The 27,799-nt window shown below is 36.7% G+C and overlaps 1 protein-coding gene across 8 annotated transcripts in view; it reads right to left on the bottom strand.

Moving 5' to 3' along the window:
- Positions 1 to 27,799, bottom strand: part of LOC135100847 (endoribonuclease Dicer-like) — a 37,865-nt gene that overhangs the window by 1,230 nt on the left and 8,836 nt on the right. For 5 of the 8 annotated variants that reach the window (XM_064004314.1, XM_064004318.1, XM_064004316.1 and 2 more), the window contains exons 4-12: positions 27,166 to 27,324; positions 21,745 to 24,843; positions 20,619 to 20,798; positions 17,828 to 18,019; positions 13,573 to 13,691; positions 7,601 to 7,781; positions 3,928 to 4,011; positions 2,485 to 2,658; positions 1 to 1,732 (exon numbers count right to left, since the gene is read on the bottom strand). The exon at positions 1 to 1,732 is cut by the window's left edge and continues 1,230 nt beyond it. In XM_064004314.1, coding sequence (XP_063860384.1) covers positions 1,610 to 1,732; positions 2,485 to 2,658; positions 3,928 to 4,011; positions 7,601 to 7,781; positions 13,573 to 13,691; positions 17,828 to 18,019; positions 20,619 to 20,798; positions 21,745 to 24,843; positions 27,166 to 27,324 — 4,311 coding nt within the window. In that variant the 3' untranslated portion in view covers positions 1 to 1,609. Of the gene's footprint in view, positions 1,733 to 2,484; positions 2,659 to 3,927; positions 4,012 to 7,600; positions 7,782 to 9,884; positions 10,782 to 13,572; positions 13,692 to 17,827; positions 18,020 to 20,618; positions 20,799 to 21,744; positions 24,844 to 27,165; positions 27,325 to 27,799 lie in introns of those variants that run through there. The other 3 variants (XR_010268943.1, XM_064004319.1, XM_064004320.1) reach the window with 3 other exon arrangements.

Here is a 27,799-nt window from a genome sequence, read left to right as displayed (position 1 = left end):
TTCATCATTTAGGGGGAACAGAACCCAGTCTACCACCACTTTAACAAAGACCTACTTCAGTACTTTTTATGACCACCCTAAAACACCTTCCTTTCAACAAAATATATCAATATTCTCTTCACAGAGTTATGTTAATTCATTCTTTAAAGCACTAGTATAAAAATATACACTTATATTACAACAAAATACACAATACGAAAACAAAGAATCATTTTCACTTGATTAAATGGTCATAAGGCACCAATATTTTCATAAGATTTTTTGATAGTATAACATGATGTATTATGTAACCTGCCACGTGTTGACAACAAAAAATAATACCTAAACAATTATAACAGTTGGTTTTATGTTGCAGAAACTGAGACATGATGTCCATTTAATCAAATCCTTACTGAGCACATGGAAAGATTTAAAGGGACACACATCCAGAGCACTAAAAACAGGGTACAGCTTTGAGAACTCTTTGACATTGCCACATCATTGAACTTTTTTTCTGTGGAAAATTGATTTTTCAAGAAATACCTATTTTTACTGAATGGTGCCTTAAATACATAAACAAATGTTCAAGAAAGAAAAAAGGAGGAATACTGAATATATAAAAACGATGAGCACTATAATAGTTATCAAGAATGTTTCTTCACATCTATATCTATTATTATACGGTAAAATCTCTAAACTTTAGTCATATTCTGATCATGTATGCTTTGATCATTTCCTTCTGTATACTAAAGTATCACAATGCAACACATTTTTTTTTTTTTTGGGATTAAAGAATTCATTATTAAAGAGCTTCCTTACATTTATATTTAAGGACAGAAGCTTTCTGGCAGGAATGATTGTACTACATATGACTATCAGGTGAGCTTTCACATTCTGTCTATAGTTTTCACTGACAAAAGTAAAGCAAAAAGTTAAGAATACAAATCTAATTCCATTCTCTCTAAGAAGTTATCTAAAAAACTTTTACAGATATATTATGATACTCTTATCTCTAAATCAACAGAATTTCATCCTTATTTCTAAAATAAACTCTTAATCTAAATCTTATATTTACTTACACACACACATGCACATGCATGTGCGTGCGCACGCGCACGCACGCACACACGCACGCATGCACGCACACACACACACACACACACACACACACACACACACACACACACACACACACACACACACACACACACACACACACACACACACATAAATAAAAATAAATAAATAAATGAAATAAAATAAAATAAAATAAAATAAAACAAAATAAAATAAAAAATAGTGGTTGTAAAACAGGAACCATCTTCTCAATGAACTTCAGGCTTTACCTGCCACTACATATAAAACCCTATATAATACTACCCTATATAATACTACCTATCCTAGAAAAAATTAATACAAAATACATATCTACAGGTCATAATATTGTTTCTTTATATACCAGTATAGAATAGTCCATATATCATGCCCATTTATGGAACTTCATGGAAACCCAGAAAATTAACAGTATGATAAATAGGTAATGGGAAGTGTTTAAGTCTGTCATGTCACCAGTCAGGCCAAGATGATCATTAAGGCCTGAGTGAATTTTTGTCTGGCTTTGAATGTCCTATCACCATGCAGAATCCCGTTCCCTTTCTTTCTCCTTTAGCAAACGGAGTCCTGCCTTTGCTGCCACTATCTTGGCAACATCATAATTCTTCCCACTTCTGATCAATGGGGGTAGGCCAGGAATCTGACAAAAAAAGGATTTCATTAAAACAAGAAGCCATTCAGTCTCTTAAATGCAGACATTTTTCATCAAACCATTATATAAGTTTCTTTAATAAAATTTCAGCTTTAATGGTAATTTTTAACCTATCATACAGATTTTCATATATGTCCCACCATGTCTGCAAAAACAGAGGTTAAGTGACAGCAAGAATCAAGCAAAAAAAAGTGTAAAGAGACAATATGTAATGGTAAGCTGGTTGAGAGGCAGACTGAACATTTAGGATCACATATTGTTGTAGATAAAGGAACAGAAGGAGATGAAGTTTAAAATTAATGAAGTAATGAAAAATATGTGGAGGAATGAAAACACCAATCAGAAATAGACCACTTGGAATTAGTGAAAAGAGAAGGTTGCATGAGGCAGTGATAAATTAATATGGGAGCAGTAGAGTGAAGACTGAATATACCAGAAATTGTCTCAGGAATATAAATGGAGTAAAAATAAATTTGAACCATTGTGGAAGGAGGAAATAAAAAGGAGAATGGATGTTGTAGAAAAGCAGTGTTGCAATGTTTTGGGCATCCAGAAAGAATGAAAGAAGGATTATTAAAGATCATAATTGAATCTTGATTATATTATTTGAAGATTTATCAGTGTATTTGTATATTCTATTACCAGGTTTGACTGGTTGAAAAGCTAATTCCATAGTAGGCAAGCAATAATTACTGATTATAACACATTAACTGAAAAAGTAACTGTAATAGCAAACTTACTTGAAGCTCATAGGTTGCCTTGCCATCAGCCTCCTGATAGGGTATCTTGACAAATTTAATTCCAGAAGGCACCATTTCATACAGTTTGCGAACACAATTGATGGGGATGTCTTTCCTCTTCAGGGTTTCTTCTATTATATCACCCATGAGGACCTGCACCACATCCCATGCTCTCTGTCAGAAATTTGAATACATTAATTATACCTAAAAAAAAGAGATTGGTCATCCTCCTAAGAATAAAAGAACATAAGAAAATAAACAGACTGCGAAATACCATTTAACTTATACAAGGCAACTCTGGGCACTTAAAAGTTACTATCTATCTATCATCACCCATAATTTTTTGAAACTAATTAACATCACTACTAAATGCATCATCTTTAGCTATAATCAAGAATTCTTAAAAGTGGGTTGAGTCTAATGTATATTTCTTTCCATCAAGATTGATGTACTTCATTACAATATGTTAATAAATGGCAATGACGATAGTTTACTATCAAAGTAACACTGTAGAGTTATAATGGTATAACCTCTAACAAATCTATGTTATTCACTCAGGATTAGCTTAATGATCACTGCAATAAATTTTAAACCTTTAGTGATAATAATAATAGCAATGACGGTACACAAAGGGAGGAAGGAGGCGGTGCCAAAGGCCTACGGTTGACCCTCCCTGTGCTCTAACTGACTAATATTTAGAAACATCATATAGCAATTTAACCTACTTTAAGAACATGTGATCTCACCTAAGCCTTACAACCACAGCCTCCTACACTAAGAAGTAAAAGAAATAATTAATGAATCAATAAAATAATTAATTAATTTAAAAATTCCAAAGCACATTGATTTAGTCTTGAAATTAATGGTCTACATCAAGGAAGCAAATAAACTCTATACTACAGGTGAAACTATTCACACTACATAGGTATTTGTATTGCCAGGTGTAGTATACTATAAAACTTATTTCAAAGTTAACATAGAAGCTTTAAGCGGAGTGAAAGAGAGTGGGGTTTCTACACTAGCAGATACAGTAGTCCAGGGTGGTCCAACTACAGTCCCTTGGGCCACAAGTGGCCCATAGCTTGATTGTCTGTGGCCTGGGATTGCTTGCATTATAAATTTATTTTGTACACAAAAAACACAGAATTTCTGGGTCTGTATATGAAATAGTACTAGGAACTAGGATTATATATATATATATATATATATATATATATATATATATATATATATATAATATATATATATATATATATATATATATATATATATATATATATATATATATATATATATATATTAGTGGCCCTTCATGTAACTGTTTAGTGCTGAAGTGGGCCAAGATGTTGGACCATCCTGCAGAAGTCTATAATACTGAATTCACTAAAGTACTTATGTAAGTATAACTGAAAAATGAAACACAAGTGCTAGTGAACAACTAACCTGCAAGGATTTCCCACTATCAAGATAGACAGCACCAATGATGGCCTCTATCAGATCTCCAAGAGCTTTGGGGACTTCCACATCCTACAATCATGAATGAAAATGTGAATATAGATAATTCATTTCATAATTCATAATAATTTCCTTATAAAGTTAATCAGTTTATATGCAGATAAGGCAAAGAGTATATTTGGTAATGAGTAAAGTAGACAAGGCCACACTGAGAATCTCTGAATCATATTTGTCAATACTTAACTTACTTTACCATTCTTACTTTGTTTTCTCTTTTTCTCTTTTCTTACTATGTTGTAAGATACTCGTACATCTTTTGGCTCTTTCTCAGCAAAATAATAAGCAAGAAGAAAGTGAAAAATATCTCTTGTTGACAAAATATTCAGTTCCACTATGGCTATGTAATGAAGTTTTGGCAGAGTACACAGTTTCCCATTAGGGAATACCAAATACTGAAATATAATGAAATACAACAGAATACACAACAATGCACAGTCACAATAATGTATAACTGCAATAGCACACTGAAATTTTAATAAATATTTAATCAGAATAATGAATCAAACCTGGCCTAACGAACTCACCACTCGTGTAAGCACTGGAACTTTAATAAATATTTCATCAGAATGACGAACCAAAACTAGCTAGACAAACTTGCCATTTGTACGAGCACCAAAATTTCAATAAAAATTTAATCAGAATAACAAACTAAAATTCACAAGACTAACTCACCAGCTGTGTGAACCGCTCCTCACCTACCTGCTGCCTGTCCCTTCTTCCCTTTTTTTCTTTCCTCTCCATTCTTTCACCTTGTCTCAAACCTCCCTCCCTGTCACTTCCCCTCCCCCTTATTTGTCAGAGATAAGGGACAAGGGAGTGATACCTTGCTCTCTCTCTCTCTCTCTCTCTCTCTCTCTCTCTCTCTCTCTCTCTCTCTCTCTCTCTCTCTCTCTCTCTCTCTCTCTCTCTCTCTCTCTCTCTCTCTCTCTCTCTCTCTCTCTCTCTCTCATTTATTTAATGTCATTTTAGCTGCATCCTTTCTCCCTCTTTCTCACACTCATATATGGAATTCCATTCTCCTTTGTCAGTCTCTTATTATTTAGCAGTCCTTCGGATTATTCTTACTTTCAAGGAGAGAGAGAGAGAGAGAGAGAGAGAGAGAGAGAGAGAGAGAGAGAGAGAGAGAGAGAGAGAGAGAGAGAGAGAGAGAGAGAGAGAGAGAGAGAGAGAGAGAGAGAGAGAGAGAGAGAGAGAGAGAGAGAGAGAGAGAGAGAGAGAGAGAGAGAGAGAGAGAGAGAGAGAGAGAGAGAGAGAGAGAGAGAGAGAGAGAGAGAGAGAGAGAGAGAGAGAGAGAGAGAGAGAGAGAGAGAGAGAGAGAGAGAGAGAGAGAGAGAGAGAGAGAGAGAGAGCGCTCTGAATTACTGAGGGTTTACTGGATGTCTATGCATGCTACTGACAGGAGGTAAATGGGACCACTACTTGTCAAAGCAGTGCCAAACTCAGGGTGATAATGTGCAAAACTCGGAATGGTCAGAATTTAGGCCTTGGCCCGAAACTCAGGAGGGTACTGCCTATATTTATTGTTATCTCAAATGAAGCAATCCAAATGTGCTCATTTTGATGTATTCTTCTTCAAGTTGTGGAATTTTTAAAATTATTTTCTGGTTCCCAGGAACCAATTAATTTTCCTCCCATAGGTTCTTCCGTTGCCATAAAGCACATTTGCCACTGTGAGTGCTACCTTGGAATGAATCATATTTGTTGTTGTGTACCCTCGTGTATAACGAATTTTGTGCAGATGGAGGAAGAAAAAAAAAAAAATGTTACAGATCATTCAACAAGGCATGCAAGGCAATATTGATAACACACAATACACATTTTAAAATTGTAATTCCGTCAAACTTTGTGAAATACCGTACTAAACTGACACACTCCATTCTATACCAATTTTGTATTTTTCTTAATTTCTTTGAGGCATATACTTAATTTAATAATTAATTCTTAATTTATGTGAAAGATGCATTATGTATACAATGAAACCTCAGTTACCGAATGGTTCCCTTTTTTAAGTACATCAGTTTTTGAACAAAATTTTGAACTCATAATTGCTTTGGTTGCTGTACCATAATTCTGTTCTCGAACAAAGTTCCTTGATTTCAAATGCTAACAGACAAAGCAAAAACTGCTGTTTATTACTAATTTATAGTTTCCATAAATATCTACTTTATTTTTATGTATTTGGAGGAGAGACACAGTGGGTAAGATGGTAATTCAGTCTGAAATAAGTTAAATGTGATCCCATTGAAAACAAACAGTTTTCAGCACTCAGGAGTAATCCAGAGCCACCTGTGGCTCTCTCTATGACCAACAATACCATCACTACTGCACAATTTCATTTTCCCTACAGCTTTTCCCAGCAGCAAGATGTATAAATGTTATGATCACCTTCAGTTTGGCAGTGAGTGGGTTGTTCTTCTCTGTTTCGCTCTGTAAGGCTTCCCTTACTAGATCAATGACAAACAAAATCCCTGCAAGGTCTAAACAATATCTTCTGATAAGTTCTGTGTCACTAAGTTTATTCAATACATCCTTTCTGCTAGTAAATAATTTTTGAGGTGGAGATGTGGAATGGACATCTTGGCTGTGGAAGTGTCTGTCATAAGCTGCTAAGACAGGGTGAATGGGTGTCCAGAAAAGATTAATCCATTTTACATTGATTCCTATTGGGGAAATAGTTTTGATTTCCAAACTGTTCTGATTTCAAATGGCATTCAGGAATTAATTAAGTTCGAGAACTGAGATTCCACTGTAACTGCACATAATTTTAATTTAGCAAAATCCAATTAGTAACTCTAAAGTGCAAAAAAAATATGAAAAATCAACAGAAAATGGAACTGAAGTGCACATTATTTCAACAACCCCATATTCATCAGCCAAGAACTTTTTACCTATGACAATGTTTTATGTCTGTGATGATACTAATTCAGGAAAAGATAGACTGGATCATAGTGAAGTTTTTTATGTGAAAAACATGATTAGATGAGATAGTGAGATAACAGCCATTTCCTCTGCAAAGAGAATAAGAAAATGTTCTGGAAAGTGGTGAAGAGAATTAGGAAAAGAGCAACTGGTAATGAGAAACAGGTGAAAGCAGGGGATGCTAGGATGGTGGTAAGACAGGTGGTGTGAAAAGCAGTTGAGAGTGTATGAGGAATGACACAGCCCTGAGACCTCCAAGGGAGGTGCAACACATTGATAGTCTCACACAGGTGTGGGGCAATTGGGTGTGATACGAGAAAGTACATGCTATGAAAAAGCCTTGTTCTGGACCAAACTGTCCAAGCTGTGGGGCTGATCTCTGTAAAATGAGGACAGGAGTAATTTCTCTTCTCCATCAGAGGCTAAGATGCTAACAGAATGATGTGAATGAGAATGAATGTGGAAGTTGTGTGCCTTATCTTTATCCCTTTTAGGAGGAGACAGCCTTGGTATATATTTGCGTATGTATGTATATGTAATTTCATGTAAAAATCATATAGCTGTACATCTGTGTTGACTGAAAATGTATATGAGAACTTGTAAGTTTTCATATAATTAAGGATATTCTTAAATATAAGGAAGTAAATGCACACTAATCCTAGTTCTAGTTTATGTAACTCACCTCCAAATCCACAGCATCATCTTCTGTGAAAATTTCCTCATCATCATCAAGTCCATTTTGGAAGAGGTTAATAAACTTGTCAATCGAGGCCTGAAGCTTGGGGGCAAGATACAGTAAATGACACTGCAAATTCTTCCTGACAGCTGCTCTTGCCAAAGTTTCATTCTTCACGTAATATGACCTGAAAGAGGATAAAACATATTTTAAAGAAAGTATAAAGTCTTCTATCTTTCAGAGAACAGCACTTAATTCATTATACTAAATGGACGGATAAAAAAAGAAATCTAAGTTATAACTTCAATGACTATTATAACTTTCTAATATATTATTTTACTTGCCAAAGGTATTACAACTTTAGGAGTGATTTTATATATATATATATATATATATATATATATATATATATATATATATATATATATATATATATATATATATATATATATATATATATATATAAACAGCGAGATAACACAATGGAGAAAGTAAGAATAATGAAAGAGAAAAAACAATAAATGAGAGAGAGAGAGAGAGAGAGAGAGAGAGAGAGAGAGAGAGAGAGAGAGAGAGAGAGAGAGAGAGAGAGAGAGAGAGAGAGAGAGAGAGAGAGAGAGAGAGAGAGAGAGAGAGAGAGAGAGAGAGAGAGAGTCATGGTATGAACCCCAGATGTACCAGAGTGGCCACTTGCTGCCATTAACTTACCATAAGAACTTCCATGCAGACATTCTCCTTCCGTGATTAATTTACCTTATTTCTCTCTATTCACTCAGTTTGAGTCTCACAGTTTGCAGCAGAAAAGTTGCCCTTGACAATGAAATAATCAGTGTTCATCTGGTCCCCTTTGTTTGCTCATGAGAATTTTTAAAAGTAAAGTGTTTTATTCAAGTAGAAACTGCACAAGGAGCAGGGGTGGGAGCATGTCTGTGTGTGTGTGTGTGTGTGTCACACTCCCCTTCCCTTTAGCAGCAGAGTGGTGGTTGGAGCACTTTCCCACAGGCAGTCACTACCCAGTTGTTGGAAGGAGCAGAAATACTGAGACGTGCTCTAACATTTATAAGAGAATAAAGCGGGATACTAGGTAGCCGGGTCAGTTGCCTTAATGGGGATCAGTGAGCCATTATTGCCCATACACCCCGACCTATTTATATAGAATAGGAGTCTCCATAGTAGTCTGCCAGTAAGTGTAGTTGTAAATTACACACTACACCCAAGGAAGTGACTCCTCACCTGTACAAGTGTACAAGTTGAGTTTTGTGCACAGTGAGCGGTGACTGGCCCTCCTGTGTGTTCGTGGGCACCCTTTCATTTTGTAGTAGTTTCTTGTGTCTTTTGTTAATAACCCTGTTTGTCTTAATGCTACTGCGGGCTGATGCAGAACAGCCGCAGAAGACCTAAGTAATTAGCCGCGTAGTAAACTTTACTCCCTCTCCAGGTCCTGAAAAGGCCTGTCACCCTGGAGGCAGTAAATGATACTTCTCAGCTTGACGCTATAACACTCTGTTGGCCAGCGGGAGGACTGTCATGGTGGGTGGAAGCTCAACGGGGTATTATACCTCAATCATATGTATGTTATTGTGTATTAACTGTTTTTTCCTAGACACGGTCGTCAATTCTTCTGCAGCTGTGGGTGTTAAGTGCAGTTTGGAGTATTTTCCCTTGTCTGTGAGTAGGTAAAACAGACTGGCAACCTCAAATTAGTGTGACCTGGAGTTATGACAGTTGTGAAAAGGGTGCAGGAGTCACAAGGGACCCTGTACACCCGTGTTTCCATATAGGAGGTGGCTCAGTGAAGCTAGTTCAGGTGCAGCAGCTTGGTTAATGGGCTGGGTATTGTGGTCGTAACAATATATATATATATATATATATATATATATATATATATATATATATATATATATATATATATATATATATATATATATATATATATATATATATATATATATATATATATATTGTGATGGGACACCTTACCCACCTCATATTCCATTCTCCATGTCCTTCCCTTGGGACCTGAAACCAACCTCTGGCCACCTTGGCTATCACCACATGGGATTGAGGTCAACCCTCCTCCCTTTGTCTCCAGACGCCAGCCCCAGCTGTGACCTGAGCCAGCAGGCCAAGCAACCACTCCATCATTGGTAGTCCTTGTCTGCCCAGCCTTGCTGGTGGACATGCAGAGTCCTTGTCTGCCTGGCCTAGGTGGTGGACATGGGGAGTCACATCCACCCAGGCCTCAAGGTTGGATGTGCAGCTCCTGGTGATTCACTTGATTACCATTTGTACAGTCTATTTTATTAATATGTTTGCAGCTGGTTTTACAACAAGTTTATCTGTATCCTGGCCACCTATACAAAGTACTACTAGAAGAAACATTACAATTCCTATTACATAAATATGGTGACCATGGTGGAAGAAGTCAACAGTCTTCAAGTCCTCCTGGCCACATGTCCTGCCTGCTCATCGCCAGCTACTCCAGCTACCTTCATCACAGACCCAAACTGCTGTGCTACTACACAACTATGATGCTTTCTTCAGGTGCTTTCAAGCTTCTTTTGCCAAGCCTGCCCCCGCCAGCCTGTTTTCCATACAACTTCAAGCCATCACCAATGCCATTCCTGTTTCAAGTCTGGACTTTTCAAGCTGACATCGACACATCTTGACTGATTTAAGCTGCATTCCTGTCATTTCAAGACTCAAGAACTTTTCAGCAGCAAGTCTTCACTTCAATACTATATCTCAACTGATTTTTAAGCTGTGTTCCTGTCGCTTCAAGACTTAAGAACTTCTCAGCCGTCAGTCTTCTGCAAGTTTTGGTGTTTCCTGTCTGTGTGGTCTTTCCTGCTCGTGGCTTCCAGTGCATAATCTGCAATGATCCACCCTACTTGAAGATTTTATCGCTATTATGTGCATTATTTGTGCAATGTTATGATTTTTGCAGTGCATCTTTATTTTGCAGTTTATCTGGCATAGAAACACCTTGTTCTCTTGCTTTATGGCCTCTAGTGTTGTCCTAGTTTTCTTGGTCTGTGATTCGCTGTGCTGACATCACAGCTAGTGTGAGTTTGCCACTGGGTGTTCTTTTCTGATGTCACTGCTATGTACCATATTTGATGGCTCATAAGACGCATGGGCTCATAAGATGCACGGGCTCATAAGACATACCCAGTTTTGGCAGACACTGAAATGGAAAAAAAAGATAAATGAGCAGATTTAAGCTCTGAATGTGAAGTGAAGAATTTCACCTGACATTTGAAGACTCTCACATGCATTTAGATCATTATTAGATCCCAATATTTTGCATTTAAAAACTTAAATATTTGCTCGTAGACTACGTACCAATCCTATTGTGAGATGTAAACATGTACCTGGCATATGGCGTCGGCAGTGACTGTGAGAGACTACAGGGCTAATAAAGTTTGTTCATAAGAATGTTAAAAGATAGGTGCAATTTTAATTGTATTAAAGTGTGTCTTACCTCAAGAAGTAACGGCATCACACTGTAAAGAACGCAGTGAAGCTTGCCTGTGTCACCAGGTTCAGCGCGTAACTGACCACATGTTTGTTTTGGTACATGCAATGCGTGGTGCATGGTCACTTAGGCAAATTCTTCCTGACCGGTGTCATTCTATGTGAATTACCGGTAAGTATGACCTATTATATATTGTTACCTTGAAAGAATGAGTTATCTTGTGGTGTAGTACCAATCATCACTTTGTTTACATGTACGAAGATGTCTGGGATTTGATTTTAGAGCCTCTGTTGTCAAAGACTTACCACCAACCACTGCCTCAATGCTGAACGTTGGCCTCATAGGATACAGGCTCATTTCCTGAGATTTTTTGGGGGAGAAAAGGTGCATCTTATCAGCCATCAAATACGGTAAGTTTTGTGATTCCCCAATGCATCCTCACTTTTCTGATGATGTTGTTCTGTGAGCCTTGCGACTGGCTATAGTGCATACATCACATGTCTTATACAGATAAGCACATCTTTATGATGTAAATTATGTGCTTGCATCACTCCATATGCTTTGTTTGCTGTGAGGACACTGCGAGATGGGTGGCCAAGCAATGTGGTGGGACACCTTGCCCACCTCACATCCCCTTCGTCGCGCCCTTCCCATGGGACCTGACACCAACCTCTGGCCACCTCAGCTATCACCACATGGGTGTGAGGTCAACCCTCATCTCTTTGTCTCTGGATGCCAGCCCCGGCCATGTCCTGAACCGGCAGGCCCAGCAACCACCCCATCATCGGTGGTCCTCATCCACCTGGCCTCACTGGCAGGCACGTGACACCTGGGTAGCTTCCCAGAGAGAGAGAGAGAGAGAGAGAGAGAGAGAGAGAGAGAGAGAGAGAGAGAGAGAGAGAGAGAGAGAGAGAGAGAGAGAGAGAGAGAGAGAGAGAGAGAGAGAGAGAGAGAGAGAGAGAGAGAGAGAGAGAGAGAGAGAGAGAGAGAGAGAGAGAGAGAGAGAGAGAGAGAGAGAGAGAGAGAGAGAGAGAGAGAGAGAGAGAGAGAGAGAGACAGAGACAGAGAGAGAGAGAGAGAGAGAGAGAGAGAGAGAGAGACAGAGACAGAGAGACAGAGAGACAGAGAGAGAGAGAGAGAGAGAGAGAGAGAGAGAGAGAGAGAGAGAGAGAGAGAGAGAGAGAGAGAGAGAGAATGAAAAGAAGAAAGAAGACAAAATAAGGAAGAAGAAGAAGAAGAAGAAGAAGAAGAAGAAGAAGAAGAAGAAGAAGAAGAAGAAGAAGAAGAAGAAGAAGAAGAAGAAGAAGAAGAAGAAGAAGAAGAAGAAGAAGAAAAGATAGAATAAGTAAGATGAATGAAGTTGGGAGAATCACAAGCTGTCATACTACCGTGAAGAGAGAGGGTAATTAGCACTTGATATGAGGGAGCCCAGAAAACCCAAACCCGGACACAGGACCCACGTAGCCCACAACAGGAAGATGGCCATAAAACCTGGGAAGGCAGCCTGGATTAAAGAGGGATTAACAGTTATGATAGTAGGGACAAAGCAGAGAAAGGATTTGAAAGGGAAAGTAGGTCAGGAGGCATGAGGGTCAGCCTGGAGGCTCACGCGAGGCACCAGGAAGGACAGTCTATAGAAAAATACCCACGCCCCCTTACACTCCACCTTCAAACTGCCCCTATCCACTGACTGGCATCTGTATCCGGTACCATGCCTGTGGGTGGATCACATGCATAAATGAGCAATGTGAATGATAGATACGTAAAATGTTATGAAAATAAAGATAATTTTCTGAGGGAAATAGGCAGTCCCAATCATTTGTATATTATAGTGTGTAGCAGTGAAATAAATCAGTAGTGGAGAGTAGCAGAGAGTAACAGTCAGAAAGCCAGGGGTTCCAGAGAGCCTGACCAGAACTTGAAAACGTCTGTAAATGAGTTATCTTATTAAAAGAGTAGTATGTATAACTGATGTTTGATATGATAGGTTCATATGGTGTATGAAGATTTACTCAGTTATGGAGTGTTTATAGTAACTGATGAGGCTGATATCATGTGTGTTTTTCTAACTGAACACTAATTGTGCCAAATAATTGCTGTTGTGTTTATGCATCTGATACTGTCTGTGTTTTGCACAATGATTGCGCTGATCAACGAATATGTTGGAGATATAAAGTGACACCTAGTAACTTTAAATCATTTGAAGATGAATACAAGTGAGAAGTTTTGACTTGTAAGAAATGTAAATAAGAAGTTAGTAGTTATCAATTAAAATACGAAAATGTTTGAGTTTCCGGTAGCCTTTATATACCAATTCCTTGCAACATCTTCGACCACAATATATATATATATATATATATATATATATATATATATATATATATATATATATATATATATATATATATATATATATATATATATATATATATATATATATATATATATATATAATTATAATGTGGCCCATTTTTCAGTAAGAACTGAAGGAGAGCCTTACCTAAGGTCTGACATCTGACCAGGTGTGTAATCAGCATGGTTGAAGAACACTATCCCCGTCACTAAGTAATCTAGGATAGCATCCCCCAAAAATTCAAGTCTCTGGTAGCAATCAGTCACCTGCAACATCCATTAAGAATTAAACATAGTACTCATTTTATACTAGTGTGGTGTCTTCATGAGAAATTATCACCAGTTATGCATAAAGGATAGTAATGTCTTTCCATACATCTGCCATACATGCTGCCAAAGCCTGTGCCATTAAAATAACATCCAATGAAAGTGATATCCTGACTTCTTCCTCAATTCTGAACTTTTCAATCTACCAGAATTAAATCCAGATGACACTGCTAAATAGAAGATAAAAAGCCCAAAATTACAAAATTATATGTATTCTGTTTTATCTCAATTTGGTGGTTTGTGCCACATCTGACATTTTTATATAATAGTCAATATATATAATGCCCATTTAGTGAAAAAAAAATCACCATCATGAGAGGCTTTTGTTCCTGACTAAAGTAAAGTGGGTCTTCCTCTTATGCAACAATTTTCTTCTGAAATGCTCATTGTCATGACAACAAGCGAACCAGCCAATCAGTGGCAGCATAGCACCAGAATGATCCCTACGAAGGCTGGCAGGGAGGTATAAATGGAGAGAGAGAGAGAGAGAGAGAGAGAGAGAGAGAGAGAGAGAGAGAGAGAGAGAGAGAGAGAGAGAGAGGGAGAGGGAGAGGGAGAGAGGGAGAGAGGGAGAGGGAGAGAGGGAGAGGGAGAGAGAGAGAGAGAGAGAGAGAGAGAGAGAGAGAGAGAGAGAGAGAGAGAGAGAGAGAGAGAGAGAGAGAGAGAGAGAGAGAGAGAGAGAGAGAGATTAGATCTTCATTTCCCATTGAAATCAAAGGAAAATTAATTAATCTGTTCCAGGGGAAAACTAAAAATAACAGTTTCCTCTAATATCATTTACATTACAACCAAATGTATATAGAACGGTAGTAAAATGAGGAACCTGAAACATCAAGGTCATAAAGTAATGTCAAAGTTATGATACACACTCTCTCTCTCTCTCTCTCTCTCTCTCTCTCTCTCTCTCTCTCTCTCTCTCTCTCTCTCTCTCTCTCTCTCTCTGAAGACTCCTGGCTCAGAAGTCCTCAGTGGTGGGAACGCTGTGGCACCACTGGTAGTGTGGGCGCAATTCACATTCACAGGCACATGTTGATGCAGAATCTGGGTATCAGGAAAGGGCATAAGTCATTTTGGGGGTATACTAGGATAGGCTTAACCCAAGGTGTATATATATATATATATATATATATATATATATATATATATATATATATATATATATATATATATATATATATATATATATATATATATATGAGGCACCCAGAGCCAGAGTGACATAAGTGACTTTGTGGCTGAAATTATTATTCTTATTGCACTGTCTTCTCCAATCTTACTATCATGATGGGAGAGCACAGATATCAGAATGGACCCCACAATAGGGCCAAAAATCCATCCAAGTGAAATTATCCACGGAACCTTCTTGTCATGCTTGAGTGATAGCTATCAGTTGTTGGGGCCAGAGAGAAGTAACCCCCTCGCCACAGTAGCACGGGAAGAGGCAGCCAATGACAGCTTGTGCTGTGAGTCACATGTCACACCAGGACATCTCCCCACCACCACACCTACATGCTTAACACTCTTCCTCCCTTCAGTCCACTTGCTACCCTTGAATGACAGGCTGCTATCTTAATTTTGCTTTTTACACAACATGTAAGCCTCTCATTATTATGGTGGACGACAGCATATTCCATGAGGAGTCAGGATCCTCCAGAGGAAGCAAAATGGAAGAAAAATATCACTAAAAGACGAAGAATCATGGGGGAAGCCTATGTGAGCTTTGGATGCATCGGATGATTTTACTATTTCTTTATATTTTATCATCCTTTATACCGATATATTTTCATAGTATTTATTAGTTTTTGTTTTAGTCTTCCAGTTTGATTTTTTAAGCTTGTATCATTCTCTTCATTTGTGTTTGTATTAAAAGAAGTACAGTAAAATCCCTCTCATCCGGCATTCGAGTATCCGGCAGCTTCAAGTATCCGGCACATTTTTCCCCGAGCCTTCAAATCAATAAAAAATCAATGTGTACTCATAAAATCGATTAAAATTCCCGCGCGAGGCATACTTTGTCCCCTCGCCACCAGAGCGCACTGCTTCGCGCCACCCGCGGCCCACTGCACTGTGTTTACTCAGTGACTCAGTCCCGCGTGTGCCCTGTTTATCGCCTGACGCCTTCATCATGCCTAAAGTTGTAGAAAAGAGGAAGCGTGTTGTGCTTACACTTAAGCAGCTGATCAGATCAGCTGCTGATTAAGATCAGCTGATCTTTGTTATGGTAAGATGCGTTAGTGTAGGGTGATGATTGTGGACATAATTTCACTTCTATTCAAGTATCCGGCAATATTCAAGTATCTGGCATGTCGGCGGTCCCGTTGATGCCGGATAAGAGGGATTTTACTGTACTTGTATATTGCTTACGTTTTTGCTTAATGAAATTAATTCACTAAAAAGATGTTTTAATATTTGTGATTCCCCTAATAGTAAATATAAAATAATATATCTTGATAGAATAAAGGAAATAAACAATGTGTGGGCCCTAGATACAATTTTAATGTAGCTGTGTGATATCCTTAATAAAACTGTATCAAAAGAAAAAATGCAGTCACCTATTTATTTTTAATAATGTAATTTAATTGTAATTTAATAATTAATTCAACCAAATAATTGTAAAGGACATAAATTACTGAATATTTTGATACCAATTATCACTTTCTATCTCAGTCCACTGAAGAGATACCACATTTTTTAAACTTGCAAAACTTCGACAGTGTTTTTTTTTTGTGTTTTTAATTTTCAGCGCTTACATCACTCTGGTTCTAGGCACCTCATATATACATATCAAAAGCTTTTGATAGAGTCAGGTTTTGATTTCCGAACTGCCCTCCTACTGCTTCTATCCTTCTCTCTGTAACTTCATCTTAAGCTTCCATTCTGACCATTCTATTACTGCTGTGGTAGATGGTCACTGTTCTTCTAAATCTATTAACAGTGGTGTTCCTCAGGATTCTGTTGTCACCCACTCTCTTCCTATTATTAATCAGTGATCTTCTAAACCAAACTTCTTGCCGTATCCACACACACACACACACACACACACACACATATATATATATATATATATATATATATATATATATATATATATATATATATATATATATATATATATATATATATATATATATATATATATATATTACTTGATCATGATCTTCACTGCATGCCACCAATGTCATGCATCCATTGCATGCAATAGGCTGCAATTGCATCTACTATATTCTCTCCACTTTCTAGCAAAGGAATTATTTCTTCCTTCACTTCTATGGTCACTGACTTCTTCACTTTTCTATGTTGGCTCACAGATAAGGATAAACCAAAAAACAACCAAAAAGTACAGTATCCAAGCTTCTGCATCAAAATAATCACACAGAAAACAGTATTTGATAACTTACATATAAAAAATAAGAACAATGCTTTAGCCAGTTCAGGTTGAGCTATCAAGAAACCAGGCCTCTTATGTACTAATCAGACCTTTTTCTGATATTAAGAATTCTGGTTGAGCAGGTCCTTAAGTCCAAAGAAAGTTACACGCTTTTTGCATATAGTGAGATTTTACTGTATTTGGCATTTAAAATCCTTAGAAATGTTTAACTCAAGAGCAGTCAAAGGTCACAGAAATAACCAGAAAGTGGTAGAAAGTTATACTACTCTTAAAAATCATAAAATTCTGATAGAATAAAACAACAGTGAAAGGTAAGAATGCATATAAGAATTATTGTATGTCAAACTCTTTCAGACAAATGGCTGTCTCTGAAACATGCAAGGTGGTGCCTCAGAAAGAATTACAATACAAGAATGAAGTCTAGTATAAAAGAAAATAGTTGCATTTCTTTCTTTCATGATAGAATTACTTACCTTATATTTCTTTCATGTCACCTCATATATAGGTAAGGGATAATCACATTTTTATCAGTGTGCATATTCACTAACTGATATTCAGAATAAAGATATGAGAAAAGTTCAAGTTTCTGTCTTCATATCCGCTATCATAACATTTTCATCTTCATATTTCCTGTGGATGGGGAGAGAGAAGGAAAGAAAGAAAAAAAAAATCTGCTTCTTGAACTTACTTTGTTTTGGCAGAAAGAGCTGTGAGTTGTAGCCTGGACAATAAAGCTTTTATCTTTGAAAGTGTACTGGATCTTTTCTTCAAGGCGGTCAAGGCAATATTTTTCATAATACCTGAGCATTTCTTCATTTGCCCATTTCTCTTTGCTTAGTAGAGCTGATGGTACAGGTAAACCAGATTTCAATGAAGTGCCCTGAAATTAATAATAATTTGTATTTCATACAAATAGCAAAATATGATATACAATGAATTCTTGAAAGAACACAATATAATGCAGCCAATACACAGCTTGTATATATCAAGAAGACTTTTAAATCGTAAAAATCCTTATTTATGCCATTTTGATCACAATTTGGTTTCTCATTTTTTTATACAAATAAAAGAAAATAAGGGAAGCTGCAAGAAACCATGAGGCCTACACATGATCTGCAAGAAACATATCAACTATTTCCAACTATCATCGTCATCTGTAAATATGTCATCTTTTAAAGCTCCTTAACGACTAAGCACTGCCAACATGGTTACTGAGTATATTCTATCCCTCAACCATTCTGTCTGAGAAACTCCCTTTTACACATCTAACTTAATCAAGCTTGAGCCCATTATTTCTTGTCCTATCCTGATTAGTGACCCAGAGAATTTTGTTTTTGTCATCCTTGTTATATCTCTTACACAATTTAAGACCAATATCAGATCCCCTCTTAAACCATACTTCTCTAAAGAACATAAATTAAAAAGCTTCAATCTTCTTTCATAAGGAATACTTCTCATCCCTTGTATTTTTTAATCATTCTCCTTTATACTGATTCTAACTTATCTAAATCCTTCCTTCAATGAGGACTAGAACTACAAAGCATATCTAGATGAGGTCTGACCAGTGTCACATATAAATTAAATAATATTTTTATTTTTAACATTCCTAGAGGTGAATGCTAATAAATAATTTTCTTTACTTCTGGTCTTCAACTATTTTCTCTGATGGAAATCAGAGCTAACTATAACGCCTAAATAATTTTTGTTGTCTGATCTTGCCAAAGCTTCATTCTTTATTGTCTACCTAGGTACTCACAATTAGAACTCCCATTAACATGAGCATCACATTGCACAAACTGGCAACTTGCTCCTCCTCTATCTGAAAAATCTGCTAGGAGAAAATAACAACAAGACAACTTAGTTTAGTCCCCCATATGTTTTTGAAAGCATAGCCTAACAGATTCAGTCTTTGACATATTGACAGAAGGGAAAGTTATCTTTTGTGACCATCCTTTGCTTCAGCTAACAAAATGGCTGTGCTTATTTTAAACAGTGTCTTACTAAGGTGATGTGTGATGCTTGAAAAATATACAGGCCATGATTACATAGTACGAATGTTAGAGTTTCACTAGAATGGTGAAACAAATTAAAAAATACAGGGCATAACTATTGCAAGAGAAAAGACTGTTAAGTGTGTTAGTGAAGAAATGGAGCAATGAGGGATGCTAGGATGTGCCTCACCACAAACATGGTGGTGGGCCATCCCAAAATGTTTGACAACACCTTACATGGTACCAAAAGACAGATAAAGGTACATCCTCAACTTACAGCAAAAAAAAAAAAAAAAAAAAAAAAAAAAAAAAAAAAAAAAAAAATGGGGGACAGCCCACCACTATGCTTGTGGAGAGGCACATCCCAGTGTCCCTCATCACTCCATTTCTTCACCAACACATTCACAGTCTTTTCACTCGCAGTTGTTATATATATGGTTTATTTTTCTACTCATTTCACCATTCCAGTGAAACTCTAACATTTGTACTATATCATGGCCTGTATATTTTCCAGGCATCACACATCATCTCAGTAGAAAACTCTGTTTAAATCAAACACATCCGTTTTGTTAGACGAAGCAAAGAGTAGTCACAAAAGATAACTCTCCCTTATGTCAATATGTCAAACACTGAACCCATTACTCTATGCTTTCAAAAACATATGATAGACAAAGTTGCCTTGTAGTTATTTTCTCCCAGCAGATTTTTTCAGACCGAGGAGGAACACGTTGCCAGTTTGTGCAATATGACACTCACGTTGGTGGAAGATCTAATCACGAGTGTCACTGACTGTACTTTGCATTTGCTTATAATATCAAATCATGTATGCCTTTTATCTGTCCATTTATTCATCTTAACTAAGCATAAATTTACTAGTATTATCATTAATCCCAATATTTAGATTCTAGATCATTAATGTATATCTACACGATAGTGGTCCTAAAGCTGACAAATGGGATAGCATGACAATGAAGAAGAATTTGATATTAATGATCATCTATAAACCAAACTAACATCTTCCTTCACGACAGGTTGCTGAGACAACATGTCATTGTAAGATTTAAAATAAAGAGGAGGAATTTTTCTAATCCATTCCTATCACCTTCCTTCAAGAAATAAGAAATATCATGGCAGTACTCTTCCAACCCAGTCTTGCAGTATAAAGCTAAACTGTGATTCCCAAACGACCAAAGAGGAATATTAAATATGGTGGTGGTGGTGGTGGTGGTAGTGATGATGATGATGATGATGATGATGATGATGATGATGATGATGATGATGATGATGATGATAATAATAACAATAATAATAATAATAATAATAATAATGATAACCATATCATTCACCATTCCAGTACAATTCAGGTCTTAAAAAATAAATTACTGTGGTATAATGTAATTGAATTAGTCACAGATGTATTTTACATTTATTTCTAATTAATTATGTCATCATAAATCATATTACATCAAATATCACATTAAAACTTACATTAAAGACTTCCATGCCTAAGTTGCTGAGAAAATTCATGGCTGTCTCACGGCCACCGACGAGCAAGGAGACACCAATAAGAGCCTCAACACTGTCTGCAACACTCTTGTCAGAGACTTCATGTTGTGTCCATGGGTTGTAGCATGGTTTTCTGCTTCCATCTTCCATTTTCTTTATTTCCTGTGATAAACAGAAAATGATCACAGGGAATAAATTTATGAATGATAAAACTGGTCCTATGTCTAGCAATCCTGATACATGTTTCTTGTAATTCCTTCAAAAGCAGCCACAAGACAAGCAGTGTAATTCTGTCTATATCTCTCAACCCTATACACTTCAATCCATTCACTCTTCTTCATTAAAAAATATTCCTCCAATCTGTCCTCTCATTTTAATGTCATTATCTTGCACTTCAAATATTTACCCTCAACAACATCATATGCACACTCATTCTCCATGGATGGTTAAACTACATGAAGGTGACTCATTTTAGAACTTACACACTTTGTAATTTTCTAGACTTGCAACATATATGCAGACTGGTGATATTTTGTAATTCACTCCTTTCACACCACAGGCACTTTGAGGGTAATCAATTTCCAGTTCCTGGATCCTAGACCACACAAATTTCCATTTGAATAAAAGATACATGATTCAGAAGGGAAGCAGTGCCTGAATAGTTAATGCAAGAGCAATGATAATGGGACTGGCATTCAAATGTGGCCTCAACCTTTCTATTTCCAAAACTGATGGCTGCATGCTTTACATGCATCTCTTGCATCCATCCAATAGCCCATGGGGGTAATTAATGGATTTCTAGCCTTTATAACTAATTATGAATCTTATCCAAATAATATTGTTCCAGAAAACCATTACTGTATGGGAATTTGAGACTCCACTGTTTGAACAACAGTACCTGAAGTGTTGTTACATCATGGTACTTTTCTTTATTTCTACTATAAAATGGTACCTTAAGTAATCCCCATTTATTTCTGAGGCTTAATAATAAAACCATTATGCATCTCTCTTGACAAGATAAATAAATAAGTAAATAAATAAATAAATAAATAAATACATAAAACTTTAAAAAAATAAAAAATAAAATGAAATGCGAGATCACTCTTACCTCCTTCAATTGTTCCATAGTCACATCAGCAGATCTTGTCCACATATCATGAGGAGCCTTAATTTCTTGAAGCTGGAGTTCCATTTCTGGTTTCAGGACAAATCCTGGCAAAATTCCATTGAATTTTGGATTCAATATAATAGACTGAATTTTCTCTGGTATCTTTTTAACTTTCCCAAGGGAGTATAAGGTTTTGTTGCTAACAAACTGGCTACGTCGCTGGGAAAGTGTTCCTTCATGCTCCAAAGGATACTTCAAAAATAGATACTCAGCAACAGTATATTTAAGGAAGGAATCTCCCAACACTTCCAGTCTCTCTATGTCAAAGTTATCATTTGATCCTTGTAGTGTGAGTGCATTCAGAATCATGAAGGGCTGAATGGGTTTGGGTTCAGCATTGGCTAGGATTACTGGTAAATTGTTTCTAGTATGCTGCATTATTTCCTTGATGAACTTAGATAACCAATCAAAATCCAAGTTATCAGTCTCATTACACTGCCATCTGGATATGACATGAGAGTCTGGGGGAGTCATCATGTTGCTCATTTCTTCTGCCACACATAAGCTATTGAGACGATGGAGCACAGATGGCATCATCATGATTTGCCACCATAGGGAGGCTCTAAGTGGCAAAATGCCACATAACTCTGGCATAAGCTTAGGAGGTTCCTGACCTTTCTTTTTCCCTCTTCCTCTTTGGACAATCATTTTCAAGTTATTAAGATCTTTTGGCAAATGCTTTGCTGTTAATAATGGTTGACACTTATTGCTTATCTCTCTGTTGTATCTTAAATGGAAATAGTCTTTATAAGAGTTGTAATGTTTATCAGGGAATTTATCTTGAGGACTCATATGATCCTCAATTTCTGTGATATAATACATGGGTTCATCAGACTTGGTTACATAGAGAGGGTAAATAATGGCATCCTCAAAATCAGATCTTACAAAGTTGAATATTCTGTTAGGAGGAGTTTCTGCCTCAAACACTCTTAAAGTCTCTCTGGAAGCAATGTCTGAGAGGAGAGGAACATCAATCTGGCCTCCTATCAATGGTAAAATTAGCAGACTTGTCTTTTGAGGATAATAATCAAACAGAGTTGGACTGATATCAAGCAAAGTCTCAAAGACAATTTTGTGAAAATACTCAACATGATTAACAGTTTTATGATCAAGGTGAATGGACTCATTAATTAACCGAATTCTAACTATCACCTCATTCCATTTTGGTGAGTATAATGGGAATGAAGGAAGTCTCAGAGTCTCCTTGCAAAGCAACCCCACTGACATGTTCATATCCTCTGAATCAACTGTTACTTGATTTGAGCTGAATGGTTTTGATTTCACAACAACCTCATACAGCTTGAAACTTTTTTTTGTGACAGAAAGGGCCTGACACACCTCTCTGTTATAAATCTGCCTACGCTTTTTAGTGCCAGGCTGAGGCATGCCACTCTCAGCAGGCTCTTCTGGTGGCACCTGTATGAGATCATCTAACATATTTTTCTCTGATTTTTCTGCTGGACGGAGGCGGTCATCCAGTTCTTTCATCTCATGAAGCTTTTTACAGAGTGCTAATGCAGCACTCTTTTTGGCATGCTCCCTGTTTTTCATGTAATCCCCATACACAGTTTCTTTCAAACATGAATTTATAGGTAGTTTAATGCCAGCAACAATCCTGTTTTCCTCATCCTCAGTGGATGTCTCATAAACAATTTCAGGTACCAACTCAGTGAATTTGTCTTGGGGTAGCTTTCCACAATACACGTTAATAAGGGATATGGCAGAATTAAAAGTGATTCTAGGACCATCTGGGCCAAATGGCTCATAAGGAGGCACATGCTCATCTTCTGCAAAATGAAGGCTTGTTTCCAAGTCTGTGGGCAACTCTCGGTTATTGCAGATATCTGTTAAAACAGATTCAATTTCTCTGTATAACCTAACAGATGACAAGAGATCATCTAAACCACTTTCTTCAATCATTAGGATATATTTTGCAGGGACAGCTCTAGCCCTCCCTCTGGACTGGATATAAGAACGAAAATTCATCGCTCTGTCAAAGCGAATCACTGCATTGCATTTTCTAACATCTAAACCTTCTTCTAAAACACTTGTTGAGATCAAAAAATTACTCTCTCCTCTGGAAAATGCCATTAAAGTTTGCTTTTGTTTCTTAAGTTCATTCTGAAGCAAATTGATATCAGTAGAATACCTAGAATTGGCACTTATAACATATGCAGGCTTAATGAAAGAAAGTTCTTTGTACAACTTTGCAGCTTCCAGGAGAAAGTCATACAACAACTTGGCTGTGTTTCTTCTTTCTACAAAGATAAGCCCACACACATCATTCTTACACACTGACAATATATCACACAACCTTTTAACTTTTTCAGAGGCATGACTTAATGGTTGGAACATTTTCTTCTCCTCATCACAACAATACTTATAAATTAATTCCAATCTTTGGCAAAGAAGCTTCTTTAAATCTCTTACAGCTGGTATTTCTTCAAAGTCTTCTGTTTCTTCAAAATTTTCCATTTCAAATTTGACAGCTCTGGCCCCACACCAGTCTCCCAGATGACCCATGATCTCACTAATGTTGTCTAACTTTTTTTTCAACACTTTTTTTTGTTTCTCATCAATATTTTCCATTTCATCTATCTCACTCTTAATACCAATTAATTGTGCTTGAACATTTTCTGCATATTCTGAAACTTCACATGAAGGAAAGCAAATTACAACCTCTTTGGCTGCAGTGGTGTGTTTCTTTACTGCTTGAGCATCTACTGAAGTTGTTAAAGCAGAAAACATTGTTTTTTCCAGTTCTTTGATTTGATTTCTTACATCATCAAACTTACATTTCTTGTGAATTACACAAGCAGTAAGACCCAGTACTCTTGGACAGAGCTCAGGTTTGTGGGCTTTAAGACGCTCATATGTCCTCATAATTTCACGCATGGGATGGTTCCCTGTAGCATGATGACACTCATCAAGGATAAGCAGATTGACATCTGCCAAGGACATCTGAGAATGAAGTATGAGATCCAGGAAGATTTGAGCAACTAACACAAGAACTTCATTTTTGTTCAGTTCTTCTTTCCACTGTAAGAGAAAAATAAAAATGCTTGGTTTCTACAACAGCACAAACAATTAATTACTATACTCTTTATCCTTGGAAGAACGTTTAGGTATTGCCAAGATCCATTAGCTACTATGCCACATCACACAATTTATTTTTAACATATCAGTTCTTTTAACTTTTTATTGAAATTCAAGTATTAGATATGAATTATTTAGCTTCCCAAATCATTCAGTGCTACGAATGGTTAGCTACTATGCCACATCACACGATTTCTCTTTAACATATCAGTTCTTTTTACTTTTTATTGAAATTCAAGTATGGTACAGATTATTTAGCTTATCAAATCCTTCAGTACTACGAATGGTTCAGGTTTTAAGATAATAGTCTGGGTTTTACAGAAATATCACAGCATTTGACAACATAGCTCTGCAGCATTGTCATGTACATCAAGAGCATCTGGGGTGCTTATCAGTAGGGTCAGGTGACTCAGGTCAGAGAGAGAGAGAGAGGTGACTCAGCCTCTCAGGGGTCACTCCCATGATGGAAGCAACTCCCAAGAATTCATGTGTTCTCCACAAATGGGAGAAAGAACTTATTAACAACATGAATAAGTATTTTTTAGAGGAAAAGGCTAATAGAGGTACTATCAATGCACCCTCCAGAGCAATAGCTCAAACAGTCAAAAGCCACTAATGTGAGTGAGACAACCATGCGACAAATCTGCTCTGCCCCCATTTGATATTCTGCAACACCATTACCACAAACACATAAATTATAGAAAAATTATTTACACAATATCATACAATACTGAGAGAGAGAGAGAGAGAGAGAGAGAGAGAGAGAGAGAGAGAGAGAGAGAGAGAGAGAGAGAGAGAGAGAGAGAGAGAGAGAGAGAGAGAGAGAGAGAGAGAGAGAGAGAGAGAGAGAGAGAGAGAGAGAGAGAGAGAGAGAGAGAGAGAGAGAGAGAGAGAGAGAGAGAGAGAGAGAGAGAGAGAGAGAGAGGGGGGGGGGTAGGAGGGTTGCATGTCCCCCTAGGTGTTAAACCAATAATTGATCCTGTAGAGATATAGCAATGCAGTTCATGGGGAATTCCCCTACTCAGCCAACACCCAAATGTTCTTCCAGCAGTAAAAAGAGTAGTGTCCAGTTATGAAAATTTCTGTATAAAATCTGTGATACTTCAAGATTTCATGAATATGCTATCAAGGAAATAAGTAAAAAACATGAATGACTTCTTTGCTAAGTAAATTGTTCTCTGTAATAAATTTCTTACCCTAAATACTTGTCTGTTAGAGTAATAAATATAAAGCTAAAACATGTAATTTACTTTAGTTTATCATTCACAGTAACTCTAGTTACCAGATACCTAATTATCCAAAACTGATCCTTTATGGGAAATACCAATATAAGAATAAAAAAAGAAACTTCAGAACATCAAGTGACTTTTTTTTCTTTTCTTTACAAGTCTGGGAGATCCACCAAGGTCAAAAAAAAAAGATAAAACATACATCATTCCACCCCCTAAGAGAACCATGTGTAAAGGAATCTAAAGATGAATAATCTAATTTTTAACATCACATAAGGAAGTAAAGGAAGCTGCAAGAAGCCATCAGGCCTACACGTGGCAATCCTTGTATGAAACATACCTACCTATTTCCACCTATCATCCCCATCCATAAATTTGTCTGACCTTTTAAAGCTCCCTAATGACCCAGAACTAATGATCTCATTATTGAGTCAATTCTATTCATCTACCACTATTCAAAAACCAATTCCTTCCTGTCTATTTCTTAAACCTATTTTTCTTAAGCTTAAACCCATTATTTCTTGTTCTATCTTGATTTTTGATCCTGAGAATTTTGGTTACATCATCCTTGTTATATCTCCTATACTATTTAAAGACCCCTATCAAGTCCCCTCTTTAACCTACGTCTCTCTAAGGAATGTAAATTTAAAAGCTTCTGTCTCATTTTGTTAGGAATACCCCTCATTCTTTGTATCCTTTAACTCATTCTCCTTAGTACTGATTCAAACAGACCTATGCTACCTGTAATATGGGGACCAGAATTGCACAGCATGGTCTATGAAGTCTGATTAGTGCCAAATATAAATTTAATATTACTTCAGGACTTATACTTTTAGCACTCCTAAAAATTCATCCTAAAACCTGATTTGCTTTATTTCTGGGCTTTATGTATTGTTTTCTTAGATGGATATCACAGCTAACTACAACTCCTAAACAACATATTACAAGAATGAATGGTTAATGAAATTTTTTTATCATGGTTCATGGGAGCTGAGCCTTGCCTATCTAATTAATAAAAGATTTCAATTACACATACATCTTCATCTGTCCAGATGTCAATTCCTCTTGAACGTTCAAACATACCAACGTCAAATGCAGTGTGTTTGTGTATTGCATGTCCTTGCTGGTACACTAGGGGAACTGTGTTAACCACAAACACTGTCCATTTTCTATTTTCTTTTAATGACTTTCGAATCTGTAACAGAGAAAAGAGCCATAATAATAAATTAGAACATAGTTCATAATCTAACAAGAAAAGGAATATATATCTGCTTATATAGCAGAATGATATTCCATACATAGCAATCCTACATCCCCATTAAAAATAGATAGCCAAGACAAGGCACCTACAGACATACATCCACAAGCATTTCCTCATCCCTTACAATCTTTTGGGGGGATACGTAGATCATCTTTCCTTATTAGAAACAGTCAATTTTTCAACGAAATCCTAAAAATTCTAAAAGTATTTATGAGTAAAGTTAACATCTTGCCCATCTTCTGTATATGTTCAAATAGTCTACTCATTTATAAAAAAATATAAAAAAAATTACAGATTTTTTTTAAGCAACTGCAACTGACTCAGTTTTCTGTTTAGCACTTCTACAACTGCAACTGACTCAATTTTCTGTTTAGCACTTCTACTACAGAATTACCTACTTCATCATTTT

This window comes from Scylla paramamosain, chromosome 5 (genome assembly GCF_035594125.1).
Source record: "Scylla paramamosain isolate STU-SP2022 chromosome 5, ASM3559412v1, whole genome shotgun sequence".
Classification (NCBI taxonomy): domain Eukaryota; kingdom Metazoa; phylum Arthropoda; class Malacostraca; order Decapoda; family Portunidae; genus Scylla; species Scylla paramamosain.
The sequence above is the reverse complement of the archived record's forward strand: the minus strand, read 5'-3'. Positions and strand labels throughout refer to the sequence as shown.